Source organism: Diorhabda carinulata, chromosome 8 (genome assembly GCF_026250575.1).
Source record: "Diorhabda carinulata isolate Delta chromosome 8, icDioCari1.1, whole genome shotgun sequence".
NCBI lineage: Eukaryota > Metazoa > Arthropoda > Insecta > Coleoptera > Chrysomelidae > Diorhabda > Diorhabda carinulata.
Genome location: NC_079467.1, coordinates 16,495,617 through 16,523,331, shown reverse-complemented (window position 1 = coordinate 16,523,331; position 27,715 = coordinate 16,495,617). Strand labels below are relative to the sequence as shown.

The following is a 27,715-nucleotide window of genomic DNA, read 5'->3' as shown; positions in this document are numbered from 1 at the left end:
AGAGCTTCTATTATCAGTTGTATAGGTTGTTTTCAAAGAAACTGTACCATTGTAGAAATTGTTAGCTCCAGCAATCAGTTCATTCATAATTCTGAACTATTTTGTAATATTTTGGCATAGTAAAAGCTTATATTTGTAGACTGTTGTTAAAATTTGAGAAATTATTAATCCAAGAATCCAGTATCAGTCATTTACAAGAGTAAAGTGATGCAGAATCTGCTAAATAACTACGATACAATTCAAGTGTATTGAAGAAAAAACTCAATTAATTCTTTCAAAAGTTATTGTTCCCAATTAGACAACTTAAAAGTTTAATTTGAACATTGAAAAACAATTAAAATACTTAACTATTCATGTACAATACGATTCTGTAATTAATAAATTCATCCCCATGGATTAATTGTATTTTCTACAAATTGTATCTCACAATCCTCATTTTTTCTTGTTTTATAACTTCCCGTTGTTCGCCTTTCTACACAATATTCTCATGTCTTTTAACCAACTCTAATTGTATTCTTCTGCTATCAAGATTAGAAATTTTATAATCTTAAAAGCAGATTACTCTAAAATCTACATCTAAGGTTCACATAAATTCTCTTTGCCAGTCATATTTTTCTTTCAATTTAAGGCAATATTTTTCGTGTTATATATTATTCATTTTTTAATCATTCGAGATGCACTTTTCGAAATGTATTTCCCTCTGCACAAATGCAGTCTTCATTTTTTATTCATAATTTTTGTTCACAAAGTTTCCTGAGGCTCTACCGAATCGAATCCACTTTGTTGCATCTTAATGCGTCTAACTTCTCAGACATTCCCAGGGTTTGTCTTTTTTATTCTCTATTTCTTCGACTATAATGTCAATTTCAAATCAAATACCTCCCACAGGTAGAATAACTCCTTTCTCTTGACAGTAGCCGGATACTTTTCTATTAAAGATTGGTTCATATGACTCAATCGCTCAAAATGGAAATCTGCATCACTAGTTTGTACAGCTCTTAAAATTAAACAACTCCTTTCATACCCCATCAAACACAAAAACGTATTCTTGAGATGTGAATTCGGCTTTAAAGTGCTTCTTGAAGATTCATATTTGGTAAGAGCCACTGTGTTTTGCGTTTTGGATTATAATATCTCAAAAAACGAGTAGTTTATAACGGACATAACCACCCTGTATGCTACAAAAATTTTTGAATTATCGATTTTCTGTTTTTTTTTCCATTTCCGTTATCTTTACCTGATGTTGTTGATCTTCCTGATCGTTTGAAATTATTATAATAGGATCTGAATTTGTAGAACTATTTTCTTACGTCTATAGCTTTCGGAGCAGGTCACAAATAACTTAAAAATATGTTTGATATGATTTCAAAGTACACTGACATATGACAAAATTATTAAATTGAAATTGGATAAAATCAAGTTTTGAGTGGGAAAATTATCGAATATAGGAAGTACTTTTTTTAACTCAATGTTTTCATTATATTTCTAGCGGATTCATTGTAGAAATCATATGTTGATATCTGGTTTCAACTAGAGTCAAAATGAATACCACGTAAGCAAGCATTCGATCACAAATTTATAGACCGAATACGAACGTTTTGAATTTAAAACAAACTGACAGGCGAACCAAACGTGAACGAGTGCTTGATTCGTACGCAATTTAGCGGAACTTTTGTTAAGTTAAAATTGAATGTTTATTGTCCTCGTGAAAACCTGGATTAATGTCTGGCATTATTGTATTTTGTGATTGCAGAATTGGTCGAAATGTTGATGTTAATTCTGACTCATTATGTATAGAATGATTATATGAAAGAACGCATATTTTACGAAATGAGAAATATTCATAAATTTAACGGAAATAATTTTGAAATTAAATTATATTGAAATTTGCCCACCTGAAGTATATTTTTATGTATTCTATCAATAGACTTCTGACCAGTTTAATATTTGGAAGGAGTCATAACATAACCAAGATCGATTTATTGGACTGACTTAACAGTTATTTTTGTCATTGAACCTCGCAGAAAGCAGACTAGGTGAATATGGTGATCACATTTTTCATCATTATTCAGCTCATCCGAGTCATTTACTGGACATAAACCTTCCATAATTGAGTCCATCTGAGCCGGTTCTCTACGGATCCATTAAATTATCTAAATATCATTGGACCATCTTGTTGATAGACGTCCCCTGTTACGAGATATGTCTTGACGATATTTCCACTACAAAATCTTTTATGTCAAGCCTTCATTCGCAAACCTAGTAACGAAGTAAGCTAAATTCCATTTCAAGTTTGTAGTTTTCTTAATTGCATAAGTGATACTTGACATTTGTTTCTGTTGATTATTCGGAACTTTTTCTCTGAGTGAAAAGATCAGCATCGGTTTTTACCGAATGGCTTCTGCTCCATTAATAAGTACTGGCAATACCCATTGATCCGTAATCTTTCTCTTCGGGGATATTGGGATATCTGATCAGAAGATATGCTTCAAATTTCCATATGTACTATTTAATATATGCTTATAATGAGTTTGGTCATAAATTACGTTTTGTTGGTATTCATATTGAGTCCAACTGATTCCAAATTATTCTGTAGTCTTCGGAGCATCTACTTTGCTTCTGTGATCTTAACAGCGTCGACTGCCGTTTATATTTATGCCCGTTCCTTCGAAACCTACCATTAGACGAATTTAGAGTAACTAATGGTTGGTTATATCCCATGCAAGTTCCAATGAGTGTCTTAAGATGGTGATTTGTGCCATACCAAAATCCTGCTGCTTCGCAAGGTTGGTACAGACATAATTTATTAGATAGGGATTTATAAGTCTATAAACTAGATTCGCTATTTCTCCTTATTTATGGATGATAATTATAGTAGCTCGATCCCATTGACAGGTGGTACCATCTACTAATATTTTAGAAAGTTTCCAAATAACTTGATGTAAAGCTAAACCTCGATGCTCTAATTTCCCGAAGAACATCCCTTAGTTCGGGTAATGTAACTTCTGACATTTCTTCGGACCCTTGGATTAAAGATCTTGCTTATTTTGTCCGATTTGTTATCACCTCTGATATCTTCACTAATTAATCTTGAGATTTCTCTTTTTAGCTATTTTAGTTGGTCATTATTTGTTGGATACTGGTCTATCAGTTCCCTTCTTTTCATCATTGGTGCCCCCGTATTTGTGCTGGTTTTATAGGTTTCTGAAATTATTCAGTATTTTACAAACCCAGTAGTAGTAACTTCCATATTATACAGGGTGTTTTTGTATTTGAAAACTACACATAACTTCATTATTGTGGTAATTATTCAAAATAGTGATAAACGAAAATTGTAAGCATTTACAGAATCTTGGTTGGGTCATATCTATGTGACAAGAAAAGTATTTCTTCAATGCGTTGCCCTCCAGATTTTCATATTTTCTCTATTATGCAGAGTATTTTAAGAGATATAACCATTTTTATATCAAAATCGCTGAAACACACAAGTTTCCAATACAGAAGAAGTCTAGACAGTTGATATTATGAAATGTATCTTTTATATTGGACTAATAAAATCTAATGAATTTTGGAATTATGGAAAAGGCTTAACAAAAACAGGCAGGGCAAAAAAATGCAGATCAAGAATAAGTTTTATTGAGCATTCTATTCTTTTGATAAGTCAGTTAACAGAACAGAATCACAATAATTAATCTCCAATCGAAAATAAAATGCAAGGTAATAAGTATATAATTACTTACAAATTGATAACGCATTATATATAAAATGTATCAGTCTGCTTGCTGGTTAAAGTTTGTTTGTTGCTTAGTAGAAATTGAGATCAACTTAAATAAAACAACCTAAGAATAATTGATCGGACAACAAAACTGACTTTATTTATAAAAGTCAGACACGAGAAAGATTCATTTTATGTTATTATCGTTTAACGTGAAATATTTTATCTTAGTCAAAAATCGATTGAATTTAGTGGAAATGAGTGGAAAGTATTTAAGTTGAATTTATACTAAACTGGGATTGTGGCAAATAAAACATCAAGGTGTATTCTTTCTAAGAGTATTTAGTATCTAGTTTGCATTCAGACTGTATACAGGATAGAAAATAATTGATATATATTGCAATATATATGTTAGGTAGAAGCTTCAGAGCATTGATTTACCCACCTTTCATATGAAAGTGACCATACCTCTCAAATGACTCTGTATAATGGATTTTCATACAAAGAATCATATTCTTGGTTTGTGATGGAATTAGGCATTACTATGTTTAGTTCGTAAAAGTTTCATGGACTTAAACATCTATTATTTATTTCTTTCAGAATCATATTTTCTCTCTAAAAAACCTACACTACCGGTTAAAAGTTTTTATCAATCCTATACGTAATACACAACAAATATAAACAATACGATCTATATTCATACTAATATATTAAAGAACATAAAATATAGTTGAGAATATTAGAATCATAAAACTATAATCTTTAATCGCCACATATTCGAATTTTACTTTCATTATTTCGTTGCAAAATTCTGACATTCTCTGTAATAATTTCGAAAATCAATCATCTATTTGGCTCCATTCGTTTTTCAGGATATTCCATGAATAATAAGTGGAAATGGGAAACTGCTTTCGACATCATTTCAACCTTTGCTTGACAATATGGAAGATAAAGTGTATCATTTCGAAATTCTTAGATTGGAATATGGGGTGGGCAAAATCTTTTGACCGGTACAATATATACATAAGTTCATCTTAAAATTAGTACAAATGAAAGTTAAAATCAAGTATCGAGAGTATGTATTTGTCTAAGAAACATTTATTTTCACCTGGTAATTAATTATAATGCTTTTCTTGTCATTATAAAAAAATGTAACAAGAAAATACCCATGTGAACATATTCGTAATATGCGTTCTTCGGATTAGATTTTGATTGTTTTGCACGTGCGTTTGCCGATGGCATGGCACGTGCTGTATTGATATGACTTGACGTGTATATCTTGTGTTGCCGTTGCTGCCTGTACAGTGGAGCTGCTGTTGGAGATCTCCCTGCGTGAGTACCTCATTCAACAAAACCTTTCATTCTTTCTCTATATCTCTTTTATTCACTTTCTACTCAATTTATTTCCACTCTTTCTATCTCGTTTAATCGTTCTCAATATTGTGCTTTACGGTTTAAATTTATTCAAGTTATTAGTTCGTAGTTAGCATTATCGATTTTAACAAACGAGTATTAACTTGAAGTAAGCAAAGCTTTTATATTTGGCGTGAGAAGGCTCTTGATTTTCATCAGAAATGTTAATTAATAATAGATTAACTTTCTTTGACCCACTTAGCAGAATAATATTCTTTTAGTTTTAGTTTTACTTGAAAAAAAAAACAATTTGGAATCCTCTGTCTGTTTTAAATGAGAAAGTTACTACATTTAATTTAAAAGAAGACATTTAGATATTCTAGACTTAAGCATTGATACGAATAGCGTACTAGCACTATCTATCAAAATTTTGTAAAGGTTTCTTGAGGATAGGAAAACTGAAATATTTTTGAGTTTACTATTTACACAAGTTAAATCAAAAGGATACTAAAAAGTGTCAACTACTTTATAAATTTCTGAAATTGTCCGACTTTGGAAAAATCAATTTGGGGATTCGTCTTGAATGTTGCACCCTGAATAACATTTTTTAAATGCAATAAATGATTTTAAAGCTAAATAACCAATGGGAACTATAAATGTGACAATGTTTGTTGATATTTTTCACCCATTTTCATTATCAACCGTTATTTATGTGTACAAGAATATATATTTCTTTACGTACCTAGGTTACGTACTATTGTGTTAGCTTTGATAGAGCTTACAGTATATGCCGACATAATTTTTGTGAATTCTTTAATGGTAATAGTAAAACAGCTTCTGACAGTCAGGCTTTTGAGCTATACAAAATTTGGATCAGTTCTCAATTATTTGCGAGAAAATGGCTCTTTTCCTTACTAAATCAAAAGTAAATACAGTCTTACAAAAAAATCGTCTATACTCATATCATATTCAAATGGTTCAGCGACTACATCCTGGAGATAAAATCCATGTGTTGGAATTTTGTGAATGAATTGACAATAATCGAACAGAGCTGTAAAGGACACTATTTATAGATGACGCTCAATTCACAAAAGACAGGATAGATAATCACCGTAATTCGCATGTGTGGGTAGAAGAATATTCCAATGCTATTAAAAAATGTCGTTATCATAACAGATGGATAGGACATGAAGGTTCTATCTTATGGCTTTCAAGATTCCCAGGTTTCAATCCTGTTCATTACCATATGGACTACTCGAGCTACTAGTTTTTAATTTTTTATATTCTTGGTGATCAATGTACTTCATATGCAACCGGGAAAAATTGGACTGTAAGCTTCAAAAGAGGTAAATTTTCCATTGAAGATGATGACCGATAGAGAAGGCCAGTTTTTGTGTCAGTCCCCGAAAATATCGATGCAGTTCATGACATGATTTTAACAGTGCGTCGAATTGGGCTGAAACGGATATCTGAAGCACTGAATATTTCATACGAATCATATAGTTCACGTCAATTTGGACATGAGAAAAATTGCTGTAAAATGGATCCCCAATTGTTTGAATGCAGGGGTAGAAGCATCGCGTTCGATCTGTGCTCGATTTGAAAACGATGTAGACTTCTTAAGCCAAATTGTTACTATGGATGAGACTTGGGTACATTTCTACGATCCAGAAACAAAGCAGCAATCGATGGAATGGCAACACTCTGACTCTCCAAGACCTAAGAAGTTTTTTGCCCAAAAATCTGCTGTAAAAGTTCTTGCTTCAGTTTTTTGGGTTTGCCATGGAGTAATCATGATTGATTTTTTGAATAAGGGTAGAATAATAACTGGAGATTACTATTCGACATTACTGACCACTCTTATAGCAAATGCTACTACTTGTTTGGATTAATTAATGATACTTCTAATACAATACTGCCGAGAGTCTACCGCCTTGTCTACTCCAGCATTTATTTCAAATTTCTCAGATGGTCTATCTTTTTTTATTACCCTTGCTCTACAATTTAGTATAGTCATTTCCACCAACCGTATCAACTTTTGGGGTACTTGTAATTTTTCCAGGTCTTCATTAATTGTTTTACAACAGTAATTCAATATGGAAATTAACAAAAAATGTGTAGAAGCTACTGGGTTTTATTCCGAGAATTGACTTTGAATTATTTCTATTTTGTTATAATTATTAGTTACTGTTTTTTGTTGTTTGTAATCTGATCATCTTAGTTAAAATATTGTATGTATGTATGTAAAATTTATAACAGTTTCAAAAATCACCCTATAAATTTATAAAGAAGAAGATTTGACACTTTTTAGTAGCCACATGATATCCTTCCTATTCTCTCTAAGTATAGCAAAAAATTCATTTGAATTTTTATATTATTCACTTCTGATATCGATATTTTTCTAAATTGTTTCGAAGCCATCATCTAATAATACTTAATGGTCATACGGAATCTCATTATAAATGCATATACCAATTTGAATTCTTACTAAACAGATTTCAAAATTTCAACTCCAAACTTTGAACCAAGACAAGAAACCTTAAATCAGCTTATTTTGGTCTTAATATTTGGTATGTGTATACAGACACCTTGTATAAATATATATCTATTATTATTTTTAGAACCTTCATCTCAGTTATATTCCAAATTTTAAGTATCGTTAAATTCATAATACATCTATCTCCATCAAGCTTTAACTAGATTATATTTGTGGTATGTTAGTTTTTGCATGACTTTATTGCCTATTTAAATTTAAAGCATGTTAACTGTTAAATTTATTTCAATTACTGCTATTCAACATTTTTATACATTGTATAAGATATTCCTACTCTAATAGGAGTAGCTCTAAAACGTTTTATGATACAAATTAAGGAACATTGAGTGTTACTTCGTATTTTTGCAGTATAAGGATGATTTAAAAAGAAGACATTTTTGTTATATATAATAATCAGAAGTTTAGAAATTATTTTCAAATTTTACCCGATTTAGGGCCAATTTTACAACCAAGAGTGAAACTGAAAATTAAACTGAAGTTCAAACTATTGTTTAAACCAAGAATAAACAACATTGCTCTATTTTACTTGTTTAAGAAAGTGTATAATCGAAAACGTATAAAGAACAATTTGCAATTACTATTTTTCTGACAATGACGTAGGGCTTTTGGATAACCTTGTAAAGAAATACAATAAATGTTTAAATTAAAAAAAAAGTAGGACAATTTAAAGATTTACTCAAAGAAGAATAACTTTTTGTTTTCTCGGCGCGACGACAATGTTGATAATTTCTTCATCATCATAGTCGAGTTCATCAAATATAAAGTGTAAATCTTCAGCTATTTCAGCAAAACCCTTTATAATATTTTCTAATAATTTCTGGGGTACTTGTGGTGCGACTCAATTTGAGCGAATCTTCAAACTATAAAAGAGAGCTTCTATAAAAGATTAAAAATTCTGACTCTTCCTTTCTTATTCATCTTTGAATCCATTTTCCTAATTCGTTAGCACGCTTCTCCAATTTATTATTAATAAAGGGCTCAATATTTTACAATGCAAAAAATGCACAATCAGTTGCCAATTGAAATCAAATCAATATCATATTTTTCCGCATCTCGCAATAATTTGACGGTATATTTACTGAAAAGTGCCGTCTACTCTCTCTCTCTCTCTCTCTCTCTCTCTCTCTCTCTCTCTCTCTGTGAACAATTTGAAGAAGTTGGGTTCGGATCCTCGATTTCATGTTAAACTGAAGTTAAGACTACCCTCACACCGCCGGTAATGTATAAACCGTTGTTACTTCGTAAACGCCATCTTTAAAACGTTAAAAAGTTAAGATTAGAATATCCACAAATGATCTATCTGAAAGCAATGCATCCGCAATTGAACCATTGTTCTTCGAAAACAAAGAAGATAATGGAGTAACGGTGAATGGCGATCGTTATCGTGCTATGATAAGACAGTTCTCATTTGGAAGCTATTGATCTTGACATGTGGTTTCAGCGGGACACTGCCTCACGTGAAACATTGATGATCTTGCATAACATTGCTTCTGGTCGTGTAATTTCCCTATTTGGTGACCAGTAATGGCCTCAACGCTTTTGAGATTCAACGCCGATAGACCTCTGCCTATAATGTTAGTGAAGTCACAGGTTTATGACAATTAATCTTTAACCATAGAAGCATGAAAGCCGAAATTGGACGCTTTATCAATGAAATTCCCCCACATGTATATAATAACGTTATTGAAAATTTTATCAAAAGGAACGTATATGCCAGCAAAGCCGTGGCGGACATTTACTGGATATTAAGTTTCATACATAATTCCGGAATGTATATTTTCTAAATCGATGGATATTTTGACATTTTGTTACAGGAAATCATTTTTTATTGAACAATGAAATCTTATTGTAGAACAACTTTTATTTTTGAGGTTTTTCGACTCTTGTTAACAGTATCAAATGTCTTGGAAATTGGAAGATCATTTGAAAACAATACTTTTGTTTTTAGCAGGAGATATATTTTGATGATATACTGTCTTTATTCTCATTTTGTTATCGGTCCTGTGACAAATGCTATAAATTTTCATAAATCATAGTATCAAAGATCTGAGATTAAATCTAGAATTACGTTTAATTTTTATTTCAAAAAATTCACTACATTTTTTCAACCATTTGAGTATAATATCAATTTTTTTCTTAATTTTCTGTACTCATAGTTTGTTCGGATGGAATGAAATAATCAAACATCGATCAAAGTTCAAATTTGTACTTATCTTTATTTAACTTAACGTTTCGCTCGTTTTTGGGAGTTTTTTCGAAAGAGTAATTAATATAGAATGATTATAATATCTGTAGATAGATAAAAATATTTAGTATATTTCTTAAACATAGGTAGATTGAAGTATACTAATTAATCAGTTTATGGTAAATTTGGCTGAAGTTTTTTTATATCTTTTTTATCATTCACAGAAAACTTGTTTTTTGTATATCAGTTCTTTTATTTTTGATACTATGTGTCTTGAGCTAATATTTTTGTCTTTTTTTTTAAAGTCAAATTAATGATTCTAATTTTTATCGTGTGTGTGCAAAGTAGTTGATGCATTCTTGGTGTATTTGTGGCCATTCATTCTGTTCTCTAAGTATTGTGTAGTCATTCTTATATAAGTTTTACAATTCAAACATGGTTTGGAGGATATGATATTTGTTTTGTTCTAAGTTTAGTGAATAGTGGTAAAAATATGATGTGTGATTTATGACTTAAATTGAGGTTATGTTTTGATAAAATATATTCCAGTTTTTCTGAGGGCTGGTTTATATGAGGTATTGCTATATTTAAATCTCTGTCTTAGCTTGAATTTATTTGTTTATTTGGGTATATATAATCTTTTTATTGTATAATTTATATGACCGTTGTCGAATGATTATATTAATTTGGTTTTCTGGATCTTGATTATTTTTTAAAACATTTTTGACTATTTTTATTATTTCGGGTAGATATTCAGGGAAAGTCAATTTCAAAGCTCTTTCTGTTTATCCAGTAGACGATTTAGTGATATTTGATTTAGATATTTTCCAGACCATATTTCTTTTGTATATAGTTTAGTTTTTATTTTATTTTTGTGTTTAATAAGTGTCATGTCAAAAAAATTCATTTTGTTATTGTTTCCAATTTCCAAAGTGAATTGAATACTTGAGTTAAGTTTATTGAAGGTATCCACGAATGCATTGCATTTGTTACTTGGAATTGCAGCTACAAATTAAAAAAACAGCTTTCCGTACAAGGAGCATTTATTTCCAATATTTTCTGCCAATATAAGACTACCTCGAAAAATCTCTAGTATCAAAACTAATTTCAAAATTACATACCAAACATTGGACCTGTCTTTCGAGTGATAGTTTCGTGAACATTATTAGTTTTATTAGTACTTTAAACTGTCTTTATTATGCAAAGATTTTCTCTTATAACTGGGAAGCCTTTCAGAAGTCGATATAAATTGCAAATATTGTATTCGCACTCCGTACTCCGTTCTCTTTTTTAGTAGTTCAAAATTATCAACGAGGTTTTATATTATGACTATAATAACTTGAATGTAAAGCTGAAAAATTTTTTAAACGAAAATCATACTTACATTTCACTTCGCATAAAAAAAATGATAAATGGAATCACAAATAGATAGATAATTTCATTTTTTTAATTATTATATTAAATATTTTTTTAAAAAATTGGATTCCTCACCACAAAGTTATTGGTTGGTACATATCGGTGTACGAAACAATCGACTAATTGAAATATTTTGAAGCTAAAACATATCTGGATATCAATATCATTCTTTCTTTAGATAAAGAGTGAATCGAATGTGTCATATATTTGTTAAAATCTCAATTTTTATAAGGAGAACAAGGAATTCGTCTACTTTAGAATGATGAGATATCTTTTATCCTGAAAATTTAGATTATATTCTCCCATATTCTTTTCTCTGGTTCCTTGTTACTGGATTTCCTATGCACTCCAAGAGCTACAAGTCTTTCAAATATTTGCAGCAGTGACATGAACATACAGAATATACATTTCAGTGATTAAAAATATCGAAACATATGTGGAAACCAATTTATACAATACATTCTAAAGAAAATCAGTTTAAAATAACAGGAAACCTAAAATCAAGATAAATCAGTAGAAAAAACATATTTTAGATATTTGAGTTCTCCCGTAGTTTTACTAATCTCACTATAAATCAATTACTCTATATAAAAAGTATTCCTTTCACAAAATCAAACATTGCAATCACTCTACTATCTTGAACCTTATATATTTTGAACAATATATGAACAAACATATGTTCATATAAAAATAATGTAATAAAAATCTAGTATCTATCGTTTTCGTCAATATTTTGAATTATCATGTAAAAAGCAAAGCTTCTAATTTCTGAGACTAGAGGGATCAACTTTTATTATCACTAGAAATATAAAACATTTTATTGATTGAATCTACCAGTAACAAACTTAGAATCTATCGATAATCACCTCCCCAATAGTGTAAGAAAACGTAGAAAGACGATTTCCAAGAAACCTATTAAACTTTACAACTAATAGCTTCAAAAAGAAAACCTCCGTATGCGCTTTTTTGCAGACGACATCATATTTCATGGGTAATATAATGGCTATCCTGCTACTAAATGTCTAACGTAACATCTAAATCGCCGTGGGAGTTAAAACAGATTTAGAATTTGTGGATATATCCAGGGTTTCCAGGAAGTTTAACTATGGAAAGATTCGAGTAAACGATACGGTTCGCAGAAAGGAAAACCCAGTGAATGCCTTACTCTCACATGCAGAATATGGTGATGAATTCCACATTAACGATTTATTCTTTATTATATATACAAAGCCAAACCTTTTGAACTCAGCTTATAAATATACGTGGGTGGTTCAAATATCAATCGAAATTTTGTAATAAAAATTTTATTATCAAGTTACAAAGCTGGAATATTATACCGTTTTTCAAGATATTCTTTGTTATATTCTACACACTTTTCCCACCTCTCCGGAAGCCTTTTCCTTAGAAACTTCGCGGGTTGTCAAGTATTGCTTTCGAATCGCAGTTCGCCAAGTGCCTCTTAAAATGGACAAAATAGATAATAGTCGTATGGAGACAAATCGGGACTATAAGATGGGTGTTTTCCATTGTTTCCTAACCCAAATCGTTCAATCTTTTTATCGTAGACGAGCTGTATGCGGTAGGGGGCGTTGTCTTGCAGCATTATTGCATTACGGATTGGAATATTACGAATACGAATACGAATATTTCATTTATTTTTGATACTCTCCTTATTTGAATCGGTTGTGAGGCTACGTAAAACATCACGTTTCACTCAATCGTATTTATAATTAGAATTACGGATATCCCACAACACCTCACTGTTTCTATAATCTTCAATGGAGCCTAATCATATTTTATTTATGCTTGAAAATGTTCTGGATATTAGGTATCCTCCGTTTTAAAATCAAAATTTTTCTAATAATTTTTGAAAGACGTATGAAAATTAACGTTTCGACTTAGTTCAGTCTTTATCAAAACATGATATTGACTGACAATTTTCGTATTTATATTAATCAATAGAGCACCCACATCATGGATATCAAAATAAGAATAAAATTAGAATAGAAATTTGTTCTAATAAGAAAAATTTATTTTTCCTTAGTCCTTGCATCTCAAATATGTAGCAGTAATCAATTAAATTATTTGTGGTTTTATTAGAATTCACAAAATAGAGCTATAAATTCCACTCGAATTATTAGGGTCTTTTTATCATTTATAGCTTTTTCGTTCTTATGAAGTAAACCATTTTTAAAAATTCCCTTTTCGTGTATTGAATTCCGTCCAAGAATTTCTGAATCTTCATAATTGAATTTATGTTTTTTTGATAGTTCATGGTTCGTCAATGGAGTTTTATTTTTTTTATCGTATTGATGACCTTTTATTCTATTTTCCAAATACTGAGATGTCTGCCCTATGTAGACAGCAGCGTCACAATTAGTACAAGGCACTTGATATATAATATTACTCTTTTTTGGTATCTTAGATTTTGATTTGGTGCTTGTATATATGGTAAGGAAAAATGTTTTAATTTCTGTTGTTTTTCAATCGATTGTAGTGTCTGTTTACCTTTTACTTGAATATGTTGCTCATAATTCTTTTCTAGATAATTACTTTCTTTAAATGCAGTTTTTGCTTTTTGGATAGCTAAGTATCTAAATTCAGGATCTGATAGTTGGATACATCTATCAGCCAAACTTATTATCACTGATCTTTTTTGGGACATAGGACGACACGAATTAAAGTTCAAATATATTTTTTATTACTCCACTTTTGCAATTTTATTTCTTGACGTGGCTACACCAAAACTCCTCGTTTCAAAAAAAAAACAAACAAAACCTAACCTAGCAACTGACGCATTTGACGCATCAATAATGTTGTATGAAATCATCGTGTTCTGCTACAAGCTACGACAGTTGGCTGCATGACACAAGGTATTTTTCTTAAGGCTTAGCATTGTAGCATAATTCCATAATCTTCTTATTTGTCTTTCTATTAAATCTTTCCTTCTTCATATAAAAGGTTGAAAATAATCAAACGATTTCTTTCTCGTATCAATTCGTTTCTCCAATGAACCGTCACACTTTTATTTCTTGATATTCGTTCAAACAAATCCGTTTTGTGTCTAATTAAAAGAAGTGTAGTATTATTATTAGTGATGGAGAGTAATAGTGAAGAAAATTTAAGCTGCACACCAGAAGATTTTGTTAAATCGGCAACTGCAGCGACTATTAATCTTCTCCCTGGAAAATCCAGGTAACAGTATTTAGAGGAATATTATTCTTTTATGGAGTGGCGTACTAAAAAAGGCAAAAACAGCTTCACACAAAGAGTGTTACTAGCTTACTTTGAAACTATATCCAAAATGTGGAAGTCTTCAACACTTTAGTCGACTTATTCAAAACTGAAAGGCACCCTAATGGTAAATAACGACGTAGACATCAGTAAATTCTCTAAACTCATTGCATATTTGAAAAATAAAACATAAAACATTTGCCCGTGAAGAAATTAATAAGTTTCTGTTGCAAGCTCCAGACGATCATTTTCTCATGCATACGGTATGACAGAAAAAAATTTTACAGTTGGAGAGGGTTATGTAGAGACTCAATAAAAGACAAAATGGATTATCGCGAACAACTAGTTCGACTTCGAGCAACATTGTAAATGTTCACGATTCAAGTACCAATAGTACCTAATGTAACTTCTTCTTCACTTCAAATCAACTGCTGCTCACAGTTGTACTTTTAATACTACTATTACAAAATGAAAATTGATAAGAGTTTTGACGAGTTTACGGACGTTTAAAAATTTTTCTGTGAAACCCGTGAGTAAAGTAACTTTTTTTTACTTGTAGGAATTGCCATCCTACTCGTGAAAAAAGTATTACTTTACGCACTTGTTTCATAAATAACTATCATATATGTTAATATTCGACAACCTTCAATAAACGAATCCAAAATATGTTGGAAGAAAGACAAAGTTAGCCAGGACCAGCAAATTCATGAAACTTTTCACAGTCAAACTTTAATACCTACAGATGCTGAAAAGCCACTTCGGGCAGCCTTATGTGGCCGGGGTGAACTACCCTAAATTTTTAAAGAGGGTCATAAATCGGACTTAGTTTTGTTAAAGGATAAGTCATAAAATTCTAAGAAAAATCACTTCTGACAGTATTGTTCCTTCATAAAATTTTTTCCTGAACATTTACATTTCTCCTAATTGTTGACACAACTTTATAAATATTCATAAAAAAATCCAATTTTGTCATTTTATCAGTCTAGAAATTTTAAGAGAATGAATAAAACAGATTAATAAATCATAATACCTATCTAATGATATAAAGAAATTCCATCACCAATAGACGGGAAGAACAAAAAACGTGTCCGTACGAGGGCGAGCAATGCATATGGAAACCTGTTAGAGTTAGAGTGAGAGTGCTTATTGGGTATCTGTAGACTTTATTGGACGTACATTTAAAATATTCTGGAATTTCTTTCTAGCATTAGATATAATGACTTATTAATCTATTTTATTTATTGTGTTGAAATTTCAAAACTGATGAAATGACAAAATTGGATTTTTTCTTAAAAATATTTATAATGTTCTGTCAACAATTAGGAGGGATGTAAATGTTCTGGCAAAAATTTTATGAAGTAACAATACTGTCGAAAGTAATTTCCTAGAATTTTATGAGTTATACTTAGTCTTATTTCTGACCCCCCTTAAAAATTTAGGGTAGTTCACCCCGCCCACATAGGACTGCTAGAAGAGGCTTTTCAGTATCTGTAGGTATTAAGGTTCGACTGTGAAGAGTTTCATGACTTTTGAAATGACCACTTAAAATTGGTCACTGGCTCTTGATCTATGCAGTGAGCATTAAAAAAAGATGACCCCGTTTCTAAGAAAGGTAGCGCTAGCTGCACGGTTCGTATTAAATGATAACTTTTCAAAGATATTCTCGGTAAAACTTTTAAGAATATTTTATTTAGAAAATTATGAAGTATCAACCGAAACTGAGAAAAAGTAATGAAGATCTTACTAATTTTTCAATTATTGTTAGTTTGAAGTTATGGGCATTAAGAATTTTTGTCGCGTAATTGAAACCACATCGATAAAACGGGTACATGTCAATTAAATGCGATTTAAGGAGGCTTTTATTTATTGTGAACTTTCATAAAATCTATTAAGCGTTGAATCTGGATTTTCTTTTTTATTGCTAGAAAAAATGTTTTTTAGTCCACTCTCAATTTTATTTTGACGTCTTGGAAGAGGTTTTTCCTTCGTCATTCTTCCAGAAAAGCCAGCATCTCTCAATCTTTTTTTCACTGCAGAAAGCAAAGGCAGATCCCTAGAGTCAATGATCTGAGCAGTTATCTCTGAGTCCGTGATTCGTCGATCACGTTTACTGATCATTAAAATACTTTTATCTTCAGCGGTTGTAGTTGTTGTAGTTTTTCGGGGCTGCCTTTTATCGTCAAAGCTCCTAGTGAATGCATAACATGCAATTGATGCACAAGTTTTCACCGATAGTTCTTTGATTTTCTAAATCTCGAGTGTACGAGAACAAAAACAATTCTTATACGACCGTCCCCAAAATATTGGTCCAAAATGTTTAAATCCTGGCTCATCCTTGCGTCTCATAGAGCTAACTGGGACTAAACTACAATCATAAACACACAAGCAATACTAAAGAATAATAAACCAATTCGCCGGTACTTGCAAGTTTTTATTTTTCGCACGCATCGATAAAATATGAAAATACGCTAGTATTAAGTGAAGAAATAACGGATACCATTATTTTTGGATTTTAAGATGCCGTTTCGTCCTTCGCATGACAATATTAAAGAGACATTTGTTGAAGTGTATTATTTAGTAATTTAATGAATGGTTACGGGTTGGGCGTAAATTTTTGAAAAATATTTAATGAAATGTAAGTAATAAAATTATTTTATAAGTATGATATTTTGATTTTCTAGAATGTCAGAGTAACAAGTAACAAAATTTCTTTTTCGACATTACTTCAAATATTATCATATTTGTTGGACATTATATTAATGAAATATGAACGCAGTTCATGTTCAACTTCATTTTTGATACAAAAATAATTTGTGTAGTGTTTCGCAAAGGCATCAACGGCCGTAAATAGGTTAAAATATTATGTGACCAAATATTTGACAAAATTCTGGCAAATAAAAAATAAATAAAAAAATTCTACATAACAACAACGCCATCACCGACGTCAGTTGGTTGAATTGGTTACCGAATTTCACATTTGTTCAAAAGGACGCATTCAGAATGTACCAATCGATATTCATTCATAAGCGATATCCAATTTTCACTGCATTCCCGATTATTTCGCAACTACTTTCCATAGAGTCTGATGGGATTATAGCGAAGGGAAATGTACCAAGTGGAGCAAGTAATTCGTGGTTCTATCAATCAGCAGTTGAGTTGCTATTTTTGTGAAATAAAACTGTAGCTTGTTTTGTAATTCAATTGAACATACCCGATTGATTAGATAATAAAATTAGATAACCAAATCTATCAAATTTTTTTTGTTAAGCCACAAAATAGGTCAAAATTATTGAACGAACTTTATGTTATTGCAAACTATAAACTTTGCCTCTTTTGCATCAAAAACGAGCAGATGTACTAGACAACCATTTTAGAGATGTACATATGAAGGTTAGCATGATTCCTAACATTTAATAATTAAATAGACTCCGTGATTCCCAAATTAGTCTAGGTGAACGACCAGGACTCCACGAGAGACTCAACGGGGATCTACGTTGGGTGTGACAAAAATTGAGGAATAGTAGATGGGGGTCCATAAACATTTGTTTGGCTTCGATAGTGAAGAACTAAAATGTTTGCTTGACTTCTGCTATCAATATAGGCAGATAATATTTTAAGATCATCGACTTATACTTGTAAAAACGTCCATATTCCACATTCACAACGCGTCGATATTTGCCGTTGCCGCGCTGGTCGCGTCCACGATTACAACGCTTGATCAAACATTCAAATTACTAAAACATGAGGTGTCTGTACTCGCAAAGTGATGAAGACTTCCATCGACTGCTGTTACATACCGAAGTACGCGGTTGTCGAAAGATGCATGTTTTCTAAGATTTTACTCACTTTTTGACTCAATTTGAGAGTTTCACGAAATTTGAGATCTTGATTTGAAAGAAAACTTTAAAGAAGACACCGCATATTTATTCAAAAAATTTATTCACTTCAACTTATAAGTAAGAGGACATCCTCAATTTTATAAAAACAATGAGTGTTGTTCCAGTTTTTCTTGGTAGATTCGAATTTATGAAGGAAAATGCTGGTCGGCGCAAATTTTCACAGCTTTTAAACTTGTCGCCTTGATGCTACGGAGAATGTGATATTACAAAAAAAGCTGCTAGAGCTTAGCAATAATCCTGAGCTGTAGGAAATTGTGTAAAAGCTTCTGATTTCATGTCCTTCGTAGTAAATTATCGAAAAAAGGTTTTAGTTCGTTACAAACTTAACAAAAAAAATTAGCAGAATGAATATTACAGAACTGGTTTCTCCTTACAAAGTTCAAGCAAAATATTGGTAATTTGCTGCCAATCCATTAAGTACATACCTCTCATTAAAATTACATTTCTCTTTGTTGTTACCATTGTAGAAGTTACATTACATTACATTACAAGAAATTATACTATATTTCTTCTTAACACTCAAAATTGGAAGTTTTCCAAGTTACATTTGTGGGAATTGATTAGTTCTTTTTATCGGAAACTGTTAATTCGTCGTAAAAGCTCAGCCACAACGCAAGTTTCTATAGATAGATCTAGTTTTCACTTTTTTTCGAGATTTGGAAATTGGTAGTAGTATAGCTGCAGGTCCATCGGATCCAGCACAATTTTAAAGTGGTCTTTGAAGCACTACTAACTAATTTGGAGGCAACTTCCACGACATCATCTAGGAAGTGCTTCTCATAACGAAAAAATAGCGCTAAATTGTATAACTGAGAAGAAAATGAAACAAACATTGGCTCTATTAACAAGTAAAAGTTGTCTAATAAGGAGAAAAATATGTAACTAAAGAAGAGGGAAATTATTTCTTTACATTAGTTGGTTATGTGGGAATCACTTCTCAAGAAAAAACATCGAAAAAATCTAGAAAAAGCTATTACTGTCATCATGATTCACAAAGGAAGAGAAGGTAAACGAAGCTTACACATATTGTTATAGATGGTGAAGCTTATGGTTAAGCCTATAGAGCGATCGTTTTATAGAGAAAACTCAATATTTAGAGATTGGCATATATCTGCATTTCGGGAAATGTAATAGGTGCAATGGAAGTCATTGAATTAGGATGGGAACAAAACATTTTTTGATAAATCTAGTGAAAATATCAAATATCAAAGCAATAAAAAATCTCAAAAGTTTCAATAATAAATATACTTATTCTATTTCAAATGTTCACGAATAGTGAATGTTTTTATCTAAAAAATTTGGAGAATCCAGTAATTTTAAGAATATTCTCACCTTATGTGATGTACAATCAAAATTACTGTGGTTTTTCTATGAACTCGTTTATGATTCAAATAGCCGATGACAGGTAATAATACAGTCGCAGCTGTAGCCCCTTACTTGAATAGAAGAAAAATTTATTACATTTTTCAAAAAGCTACTTGTTTCGTCGCTTTATTTTCTCAAATTCCAGTCCACAACTCACCCTCTTAAGTCTACAACAATCCAGCCTTGCTAAAACTCATCCCACATGAATGATGTTCCCATACAATTCACAAACTATCTAACGAACTTCTTCTTTTAAAATGTTTTTTATGTAAAAAGCACAAGATGCCTGTGGATATTGATCTTGTAGGTTATAGTATTAGGGAAAGACGTGCCTTGATAATTGATTTCACATTTCTGAAAGGAGTCAGCTACGTATGCCTGTCAAGTAGGTATTGCTAAAACTGTTCTAGGTGGATTATGAGCATCTGCCGGTATAGTATCGGTAAAACAGTTAGGTCAGCGATCTTTCTTCTATGCTCGAAGCTATAAAAGTTTCTGGTAAAGTATGGATCACCTATAAGACGAGCTCTTCTGTGATAAGTCGAGCATCTTCAGGGTATGCTTGGGAGCCGAGCTTCAAATGTGAGATCAATCCTACAAAGATGAAGGAATTTGGGTTTTTTAGATTAAAACCTAGCGGATAATATAGCTTTTTTGTCTCATTTGGTAGAAGAAGAAGCCAGGGAAAAATGTACAAGTGATTTTTATTTAATATGATGCACAGTGGTGTCACTAATGAGACATTTAGAACCGCCTGTTCATTCCAAATTATTTGTGTGGATTCGAAGATGTATTGTTTCGTACACACCACATTTAGATAACAAAACGAATGTACTACTGTATGTTGAGGAGAATCCTTTTCTATTTAATTAATCTTACAAAGCTACAATTCTATAGATTGTTTAGAATTTAGATCTACATACTACAGTCCATTCAACATTGTTTTCAGTGTTCCTGACCAGTGATTCTATTATTGGTATGTCACCCGTGCACTGTACGTAGAATTTGATATTGGTTATTCAACTGTTGAAGTGCTTCTACGTTATCATGTCCACCTTCATTTCATATTCCTAAATCTTCCTCGATTTCTCCCTATAATACTGCATTTTTGACCTACGACTTTCACCTACATTTGGCGTATGCTCAGAATTGTATTCAATTCTTAAATTAGTTTGAACAATTGTATATTTTTATAGTGAATACATTTGAGGTTTTGACAAAAATACCTTTGTATTGTCTATACTTTAGATTTTCATTTTTTTTATCTTCGTTCCACATTAGTTTTACCTACAAAGTCATACTTAAATATCTCGCATTTTTTCCGTACAAAAAAAGAGTATGGACAGCTCGGGGAATGATAATAGGGATAATGTGAAATATATCAACTAGAAACAACATAGAAACAAATATTAAAACAGAAATAATGGAAATAGTATCTCTTAAATGTATTAACGGAAGAAGATGAAGTAAATGGTATGAGTGATATTGATTCAATAACAGAATAGGAATAAAAACTTACAGATGGAGAATATATTGACATAAATAGGAATAAAAGAAAGCAAGAGGATAAGACAAAGTAATGAATGAACAAATGATCATGGATTGATTATACCAATAATGAATGACGGAAATCCCAAGTAACAAAAATGAAACAAAGTATTAGACAATACAAAGGATTTATGCAGGATATAAGGCATATGGTGAGTACAAAATCACAATGCAGAGTAAGAGAATGAGACAAGGAACCAAATTCAGAGTCTACAATACTGCAATAGAACGAGTAGTTACCTACGCGGTGGAAACTGTGAGTCAAATAAATGTGGACGAAGAAAATCGAAAGATATATGAAAGTATGATAATCAGGAGAATTAATGGAATTCAGAAAATAATCAGTATTGACTTATGAACTATAAAATTCAAAATAAGGTACAAAATGAAGATGTGGAAACTATAATTAAATCAAAATATTACTTTTGTACGAACACATTAAAAGTCTGGAAGAACGATAGGGTATAGAAAATATTACAGAATGGGTACCCAGAGAAGACTACTGGGAAGATCAACAAATGAATAGGATTATCAGATTGTAAATGATAGGAAATGTCTAGGAGTACGTGGCTAAAACAGATACAGGAGAGGAAGAAATTGAGAACAATAGTCGACGTCGTGGAATCGTTCAATGAATAAATAGTATTCACAGAATTATAAGATTGGTAATAAAATGGCGAAATTCACACCAACAAAAAGATGTTCCAATAATTCTCCACTATCAGTGAATCAGTTCAAATGTGCACGATCGCATAAAATACGATTACGTGTAATTTACTGTACAAGAAACTGTCGACCGATGTTCCCGAATGACTGGAGTTGAAAAGTTCACCGTTTTTGAATTATTGCAGGGGGGAAAGATAGCAGGCCAAGTGGAACTTCCCAAGGAAAGTCCAGGCAGACTAGTAAAAGTCCTTGATGAAGGTACCAAAAGTGTAATTCGAATAAAAATTTACTGTTTTTACTTTAAAAAAGCAATACCCACCCTAGATAAGATTTTGATAGAGCCAGGATGCCACTAATCCGTTGATAATTAAAAAGCTTTTATAGACCACTTTGAGAAATATGCCATTGCAACATTTCATAACCCAAACAAGCTTCGAATTAGTTTAATATCTCGCCTACTCTCTAGATTTGGTTATAAGTGATATATTTGTCTATATTTCATTGTGAATGGATTAGGAATGGAGCAAATGGATGAGTCGTGGTATAGCCCATGATCGTTGATCCAATAAAATTCGTCTAGTTATTCCTTATTCCCCTGTCCGGTAATTCTAATCAAGATAATTGTCTTGTATGAAAATTTATGATAGAACTCTATGAAAGTTTTACCGAAACATCAATCAATTTCATCTAATAGCCTTAGATTCATATTGTGATTATCAAAAATGAATACCCTTCACTATAAATATCATCAAAACTGCTTGAACAAACAACTGTAAATAATAAATTATACAAATTCTTCGGAGAGAACAACCTTCATATGGCATACCCTTTGACTGAGCACTCACATCAAAGCTAATAACTTTGTCCTTACTCCGATTTATATTTGCATAAACTGACACAAAGTGAAGTAATAAATGAACAGGAGTTGCCAAATTAAACTAAAACTACATTCATTAAAGTTTAATGTGAACATAAATCAGCACCGCATATTTGTTCAATTAGTGCAATGAGAACTCTACTATCATTTGACCTCAGAATAACTTCTAAAATTACGAAATAATGTACTTCATTAATACGAATCATATAATAGAAGTCGGTTTAATCCATATTTCATGATGACAATTTTAGCTGGAAACAAATATCTTTTGTTAGATGTTGTAAGCGCTACTAGCGCCTGTGTCCAAAAGGATTTTGACGCCCGTTAAGGCATTTTGAATAATGTTTTTCATTTATTTTCTTGAAGAATTGATGTTTCTAACTCAAAAAGGCGATACAAATAACATAAAAAGTGTAGATTGTAACGAATCTTGTACTTCAGCTGAAAATAAACAATATAACGAAGATAACCCAAGTGTGGTAATAAATGTGCGTCAAAGTCCAATTGAGTGAAAGGGCCATGTATTGGCAAAGTTTCCAAATAGTGAAAGTGAAAATGATCTCGAAGATAAACTGAATGACCCTTTGATTCGGACTATTCAGTTATGGACAAAAACTAAGTATGTGATCACTTCAGATGAATCGGGTAGTTATGTAAGTACCAGTGATTTATTCGATGAAAATATTGAGATAGAAAATGGATATGAGAGTGTATCGGAATCTGCAAATGATGATGAAAATAAGTGGCATGATTTAGACAGGAGTAGATTTCAGCTATCAGATAAGTTCTTATCATTCCGTATTAAGAAAATCTTTGAAATGGTACCGAAAAATTTGCTTTCAATTTTTGCTGAGAAAAGCTATTGTAAATGCTTCGATTATCTATAACAAACAAAATTGTCTATAAATGAGTTTAGACGATAATTGGCACGTGAGTTACTTGTTACTGGAGTAGTATTTTATCATTATGCATGAGGTCTTCAAAATCAAATAAAATATGCATTGTAATTTTCCTATCTCACATTAACTTTTCACAATTCTCTTCATATTGGTTATTTATTACATTAGTTTCTAATTTATTTTGTTTTTATTTTCTTATAGTTGTATTCACGAATACATGGACATTTATGCGGAGGTGTTGCAACCGAATCCAGCGGAATTAGTGAATACACCTTTTGGCGGAAGATACTGTGGGCAAATACGACCGAGAACAAGAGTATCTCTTTATAGGGCGATGGCTCTCTCCTACCATACGGATAAGAATGCTTCAACAAATGATATATTTATGGGGAAATATGAGTTTATTAATGACAGTAAGTATTATTTATCTATTTATGAAAAGTATTAGAGATACGGTGAAAGTTTTTACTAGGTTCAGTAAAACACAGTTTTTATTAAAAACTTGACCTCATCAATGAACTGGGTGTTTCCAAATTAATCTGACAGAAATCAGGAGATAATTGCTCATATAAAATTGATACTACTCCATTTTAGATAGATTGTCTGTTTATTCTTCGCAGCATGCCTATTGCCTCAATTGATGGTAAAATTATCACTCCATCTTTTTCGTGGCCTTCACATATTTCTTCTCTCCAGTGGAAACCGACAAAAGCTTGCAAAAACTGACAAACAAACACAAATATAACTAAATAAAGATAAAACAAATAAATAAAATTTCAATATACAGAATAAAACCATAATGAGTAACAAAATTATAGGCAAAAATAACAGGTTATAATTAGTAAATGAGTCGAAAACAAAAATTAAAGCAATATGCAGCATGTTTTCATTTTTTTCAGTAAAATTGAAATTCTATGATTTCCGTTCACTCGTTAAGGTCTAATCACGGATATTTTTCCAATATTTTTGTTACTTCATACGGGGGTGAAATCAGCAGCCCTCACTTTATTCCATATAAAAATTTTTCTCAGGATGAAGTTTTACCAAATTCAACATCCTTATTTCATTATATTTTGTATTCCTTAATTTTTTTCTAGGAAAGATGTAAAATGTTATAAGATTCATAATAAAAGCTGGAAACGACCACTACCTATAGAATTTCAAGTTTCTATATGTACTGAAGTCTCTGAAATCTCAATTTTATTCACCACCTTCTAAGGGGGATATCTCGCAAAGGGTTGAGCTGAGTGAATTTTGTTATAGAAAAGACTCATTTCATACGAGCAAACACCTCCTGAATTTTGTCGCATGAATTTAGAAACACCCTGTATATAGCGCTACTGGTATTAAATCCATATAATTTTCGAATATCCCTAGCCTTAGAAACATTAGTGCATACATTTTTTATTATTTTACTCATAATTACTAATTATGAGTAAATATAGTTTATAAAAACTAATAAGCACCCATCAAACTAAAAAAGTTCAAAAGAATTTTTGAAATAAGCTTAAAACAATAATGAATGAAAAATATTGGTATTATTGTGAAAAAAGCGTGGGGCGCTTTGTTCCATATTTCTCGTACATCGAGTTTATAAAAATCGGCTAAGCGGAACAGGACTTACAGGAATTAATTTATAAAAAATTTCTCACTCTCCCCCACCTATTATTTGAAGAAATAGACTAAGACTTGTGAAATTGAAAAATGCTCCGAATTTATTCAAGAATTTGATTATCGTATGCAAAGTGCTATTTAATTGGGTTGATTTCACGAAATTTTGTTTTCTTAATTTTATATTTTCAAATACGCACTCTAGTGGTACACTTATAATTCTGAAAATAAAATCCACATTATAAACACACTGTTCACACCAACACTCACAATTGCACTGTCCGGCACATGTTTCGATAATCAAGTTATCGTCTTCAGAGAATGCATTTGCTGCTATAGTTTAATAATAAAGGAATAAATGTAAATGTTCCCGTCAAGGAGGCTTTCCCGCTGGAATTAAACGAGAGAAGGTTTATTGGTGAGAAAGTTTAATATAAAACAGGTAAGTTGAGTTATTAGGTTTTAGTTTACCTCAACTCTCAAGACTTGGTTATGGAATCGCGTGTCATACAGTGTAATTATGAGTGTTGATGTAGTGGTAATGTGTTCAACAAGAATATTGTGGTTTCAAAAACTCCAACCTAATTTCCACGTGATTTTCTGTACCATTTCTGTGATAATTTTTTTTGCCTGAAACTATAATGTAATCCGTTTCTGAGATATGATCGACGGCTGTTATCAGTTGCCCAATCTAGTTAGAAAAATATTTGTTCATAATTGTAAATTATGTCTTTCTTGCAATGTAAAGCACATAGATGATATACATTTTCAAAGGAGAATAAATGGATTATCTCTTTGGCTATTCGTTAATTAGTTTCAAATATTGAGTACAATCACAAACAAATGGAATATATACTATAAGAAACCCATACACATGGTATGGTTCTGCTTTTGTCACATCGTAATAAGTTTGCTCAGTTCATTATTGCAATTAGTAGTATATTGTAGTTATAGAAGAAACAAACACTTGATAAGGTGAATAAGGATAATCAAATCTAAAAGGCGAAAAATTTATGACCTCGACCAATAGATTCTAATTTCAAGAAATGAAGATTATTTGTAATAAGTAGAGCAAAAATAATTGTTTTCTCTTCGTCAATCCATAATGAAACTTCGAATTTTATAGAAGTTGATCACGCATTTTGTATATAAAGTTACCTAAAATGACCGTAATAATGAACAGACCCAGTTGGATAGACAACTTAATGACCCACATAATTTATAAAAATATATTATGAATTTAGATCCAGCCTTTAATTTTCTGTCTCTTATTTGAAGAATACCCAAAATAATACGAGGGTTGCTACTTAAGTTTTGATATATAGCAACACAGATGTGAATGTGTTAAAACTAACATAGCCATAATAAAGTTTGACATTTTAAATGGTGACCATAATCAGACCGTGTTATCATACGAGTGCTATTTAAGTTGTATACAGAATTAAATTACGAACATTCTCTACGAATCTTTTCTATAACTTCGACCTGGATTGAACCAACAGCAGTCTGCCGATCATTACGCATCCACTTCTGGTAATGAAGCACCTTCTCTAATCATCGTGTTTCATTGGTTTTCCGAATTCAATCATGGTCGCACTTTGCTACAGGATGAATTTCGTGAAGGTCATTCAAAATCCGCTGTTGTGCGTAAACTAATATTGCAAAATCGTCATGTGACATACTTGGGCATCAATTCTATTTACATACATCCAATATTGCATGAATATCGGGCTGTCAAAAAGATTGCTTCGCGTTGGATACCGCGTAATTTAATAATCGCTAAAAAAATTTTGTGTCGATTGGTGTAAAGAAATGTTGAAAAATTAAATCGCAGTACTCCAAAAGACGTTTTTAAGATCGAAACAGGTCAATTTTGAATGATACACCAATATTTGTTTGCCAGAATTGTTCGAAAAAATTAGGGAAACCAATTGCAGAAGACGGATCATTCTTCACCACGACAATGCGAGCTCTCACAAATCAGTTTAAACAAAAACAATTTTGAACAGTCAAAAAATCGAATTGATGGGTCATCCGCAGTATTGTCCTTATTTAGCACCCAATGATTTGTTCTCATTCCTGCAGATCGAGAATACTTTGCAAGATCAACGTTTTCCCACACCTGAAGAAATGGTTGATGACATTGAATGGCGCAAATCACATATATTTTGGAAGTACTTCAATCGGAGTGGAAAGCATGCTTCGACGATTGGTTCAAACTTCAAAAATAAGAATTTAGGTAGCAACCCTCGTACTAATTCAGATCAATTACTCTGATTTTGAGTGATAGTATAATTTGTATTAATTATTATAAGGTTTTTTGAGGAAATGATCTAATAAACTGACAGCTTTTGAAAATATTATAAAAGAACTAAAATCACGTTTCTGGGTTA

General features: G+C 31.5%; 1 protein-coding gene across 4 annotated transcripts in view; it reads left to right on the top strand.

Annotated features, from left to right (window-relative positions):
- LOC130897369 (tolloid-like protein 2) overlaps nt 1-27,715 on the top strand; it is a 246,522-nt gene that overhangs the window by 181,163 nt on the left and 37,644 nt on the right. For 3 of the 4 annotated variants that reach the window (XM_057806196.1, XM_057806195.1, XM_057806197.1), the window contains 2 exons: nt 5,021-5,047; nt 23,913-24,124. In XM_057806196.1, the coding sequence (XP_057662179.1) occupies nt 5,021-5,047; nt 23,913-24,124 (239 nt within the window). The remainder of the gene's footprint in view (nt 1-5,020; nt 5,048-23,912; nt 24,125-27,715) is intronic. The other variant, XM_057806198.1, reaches the window with a different exon arrangement.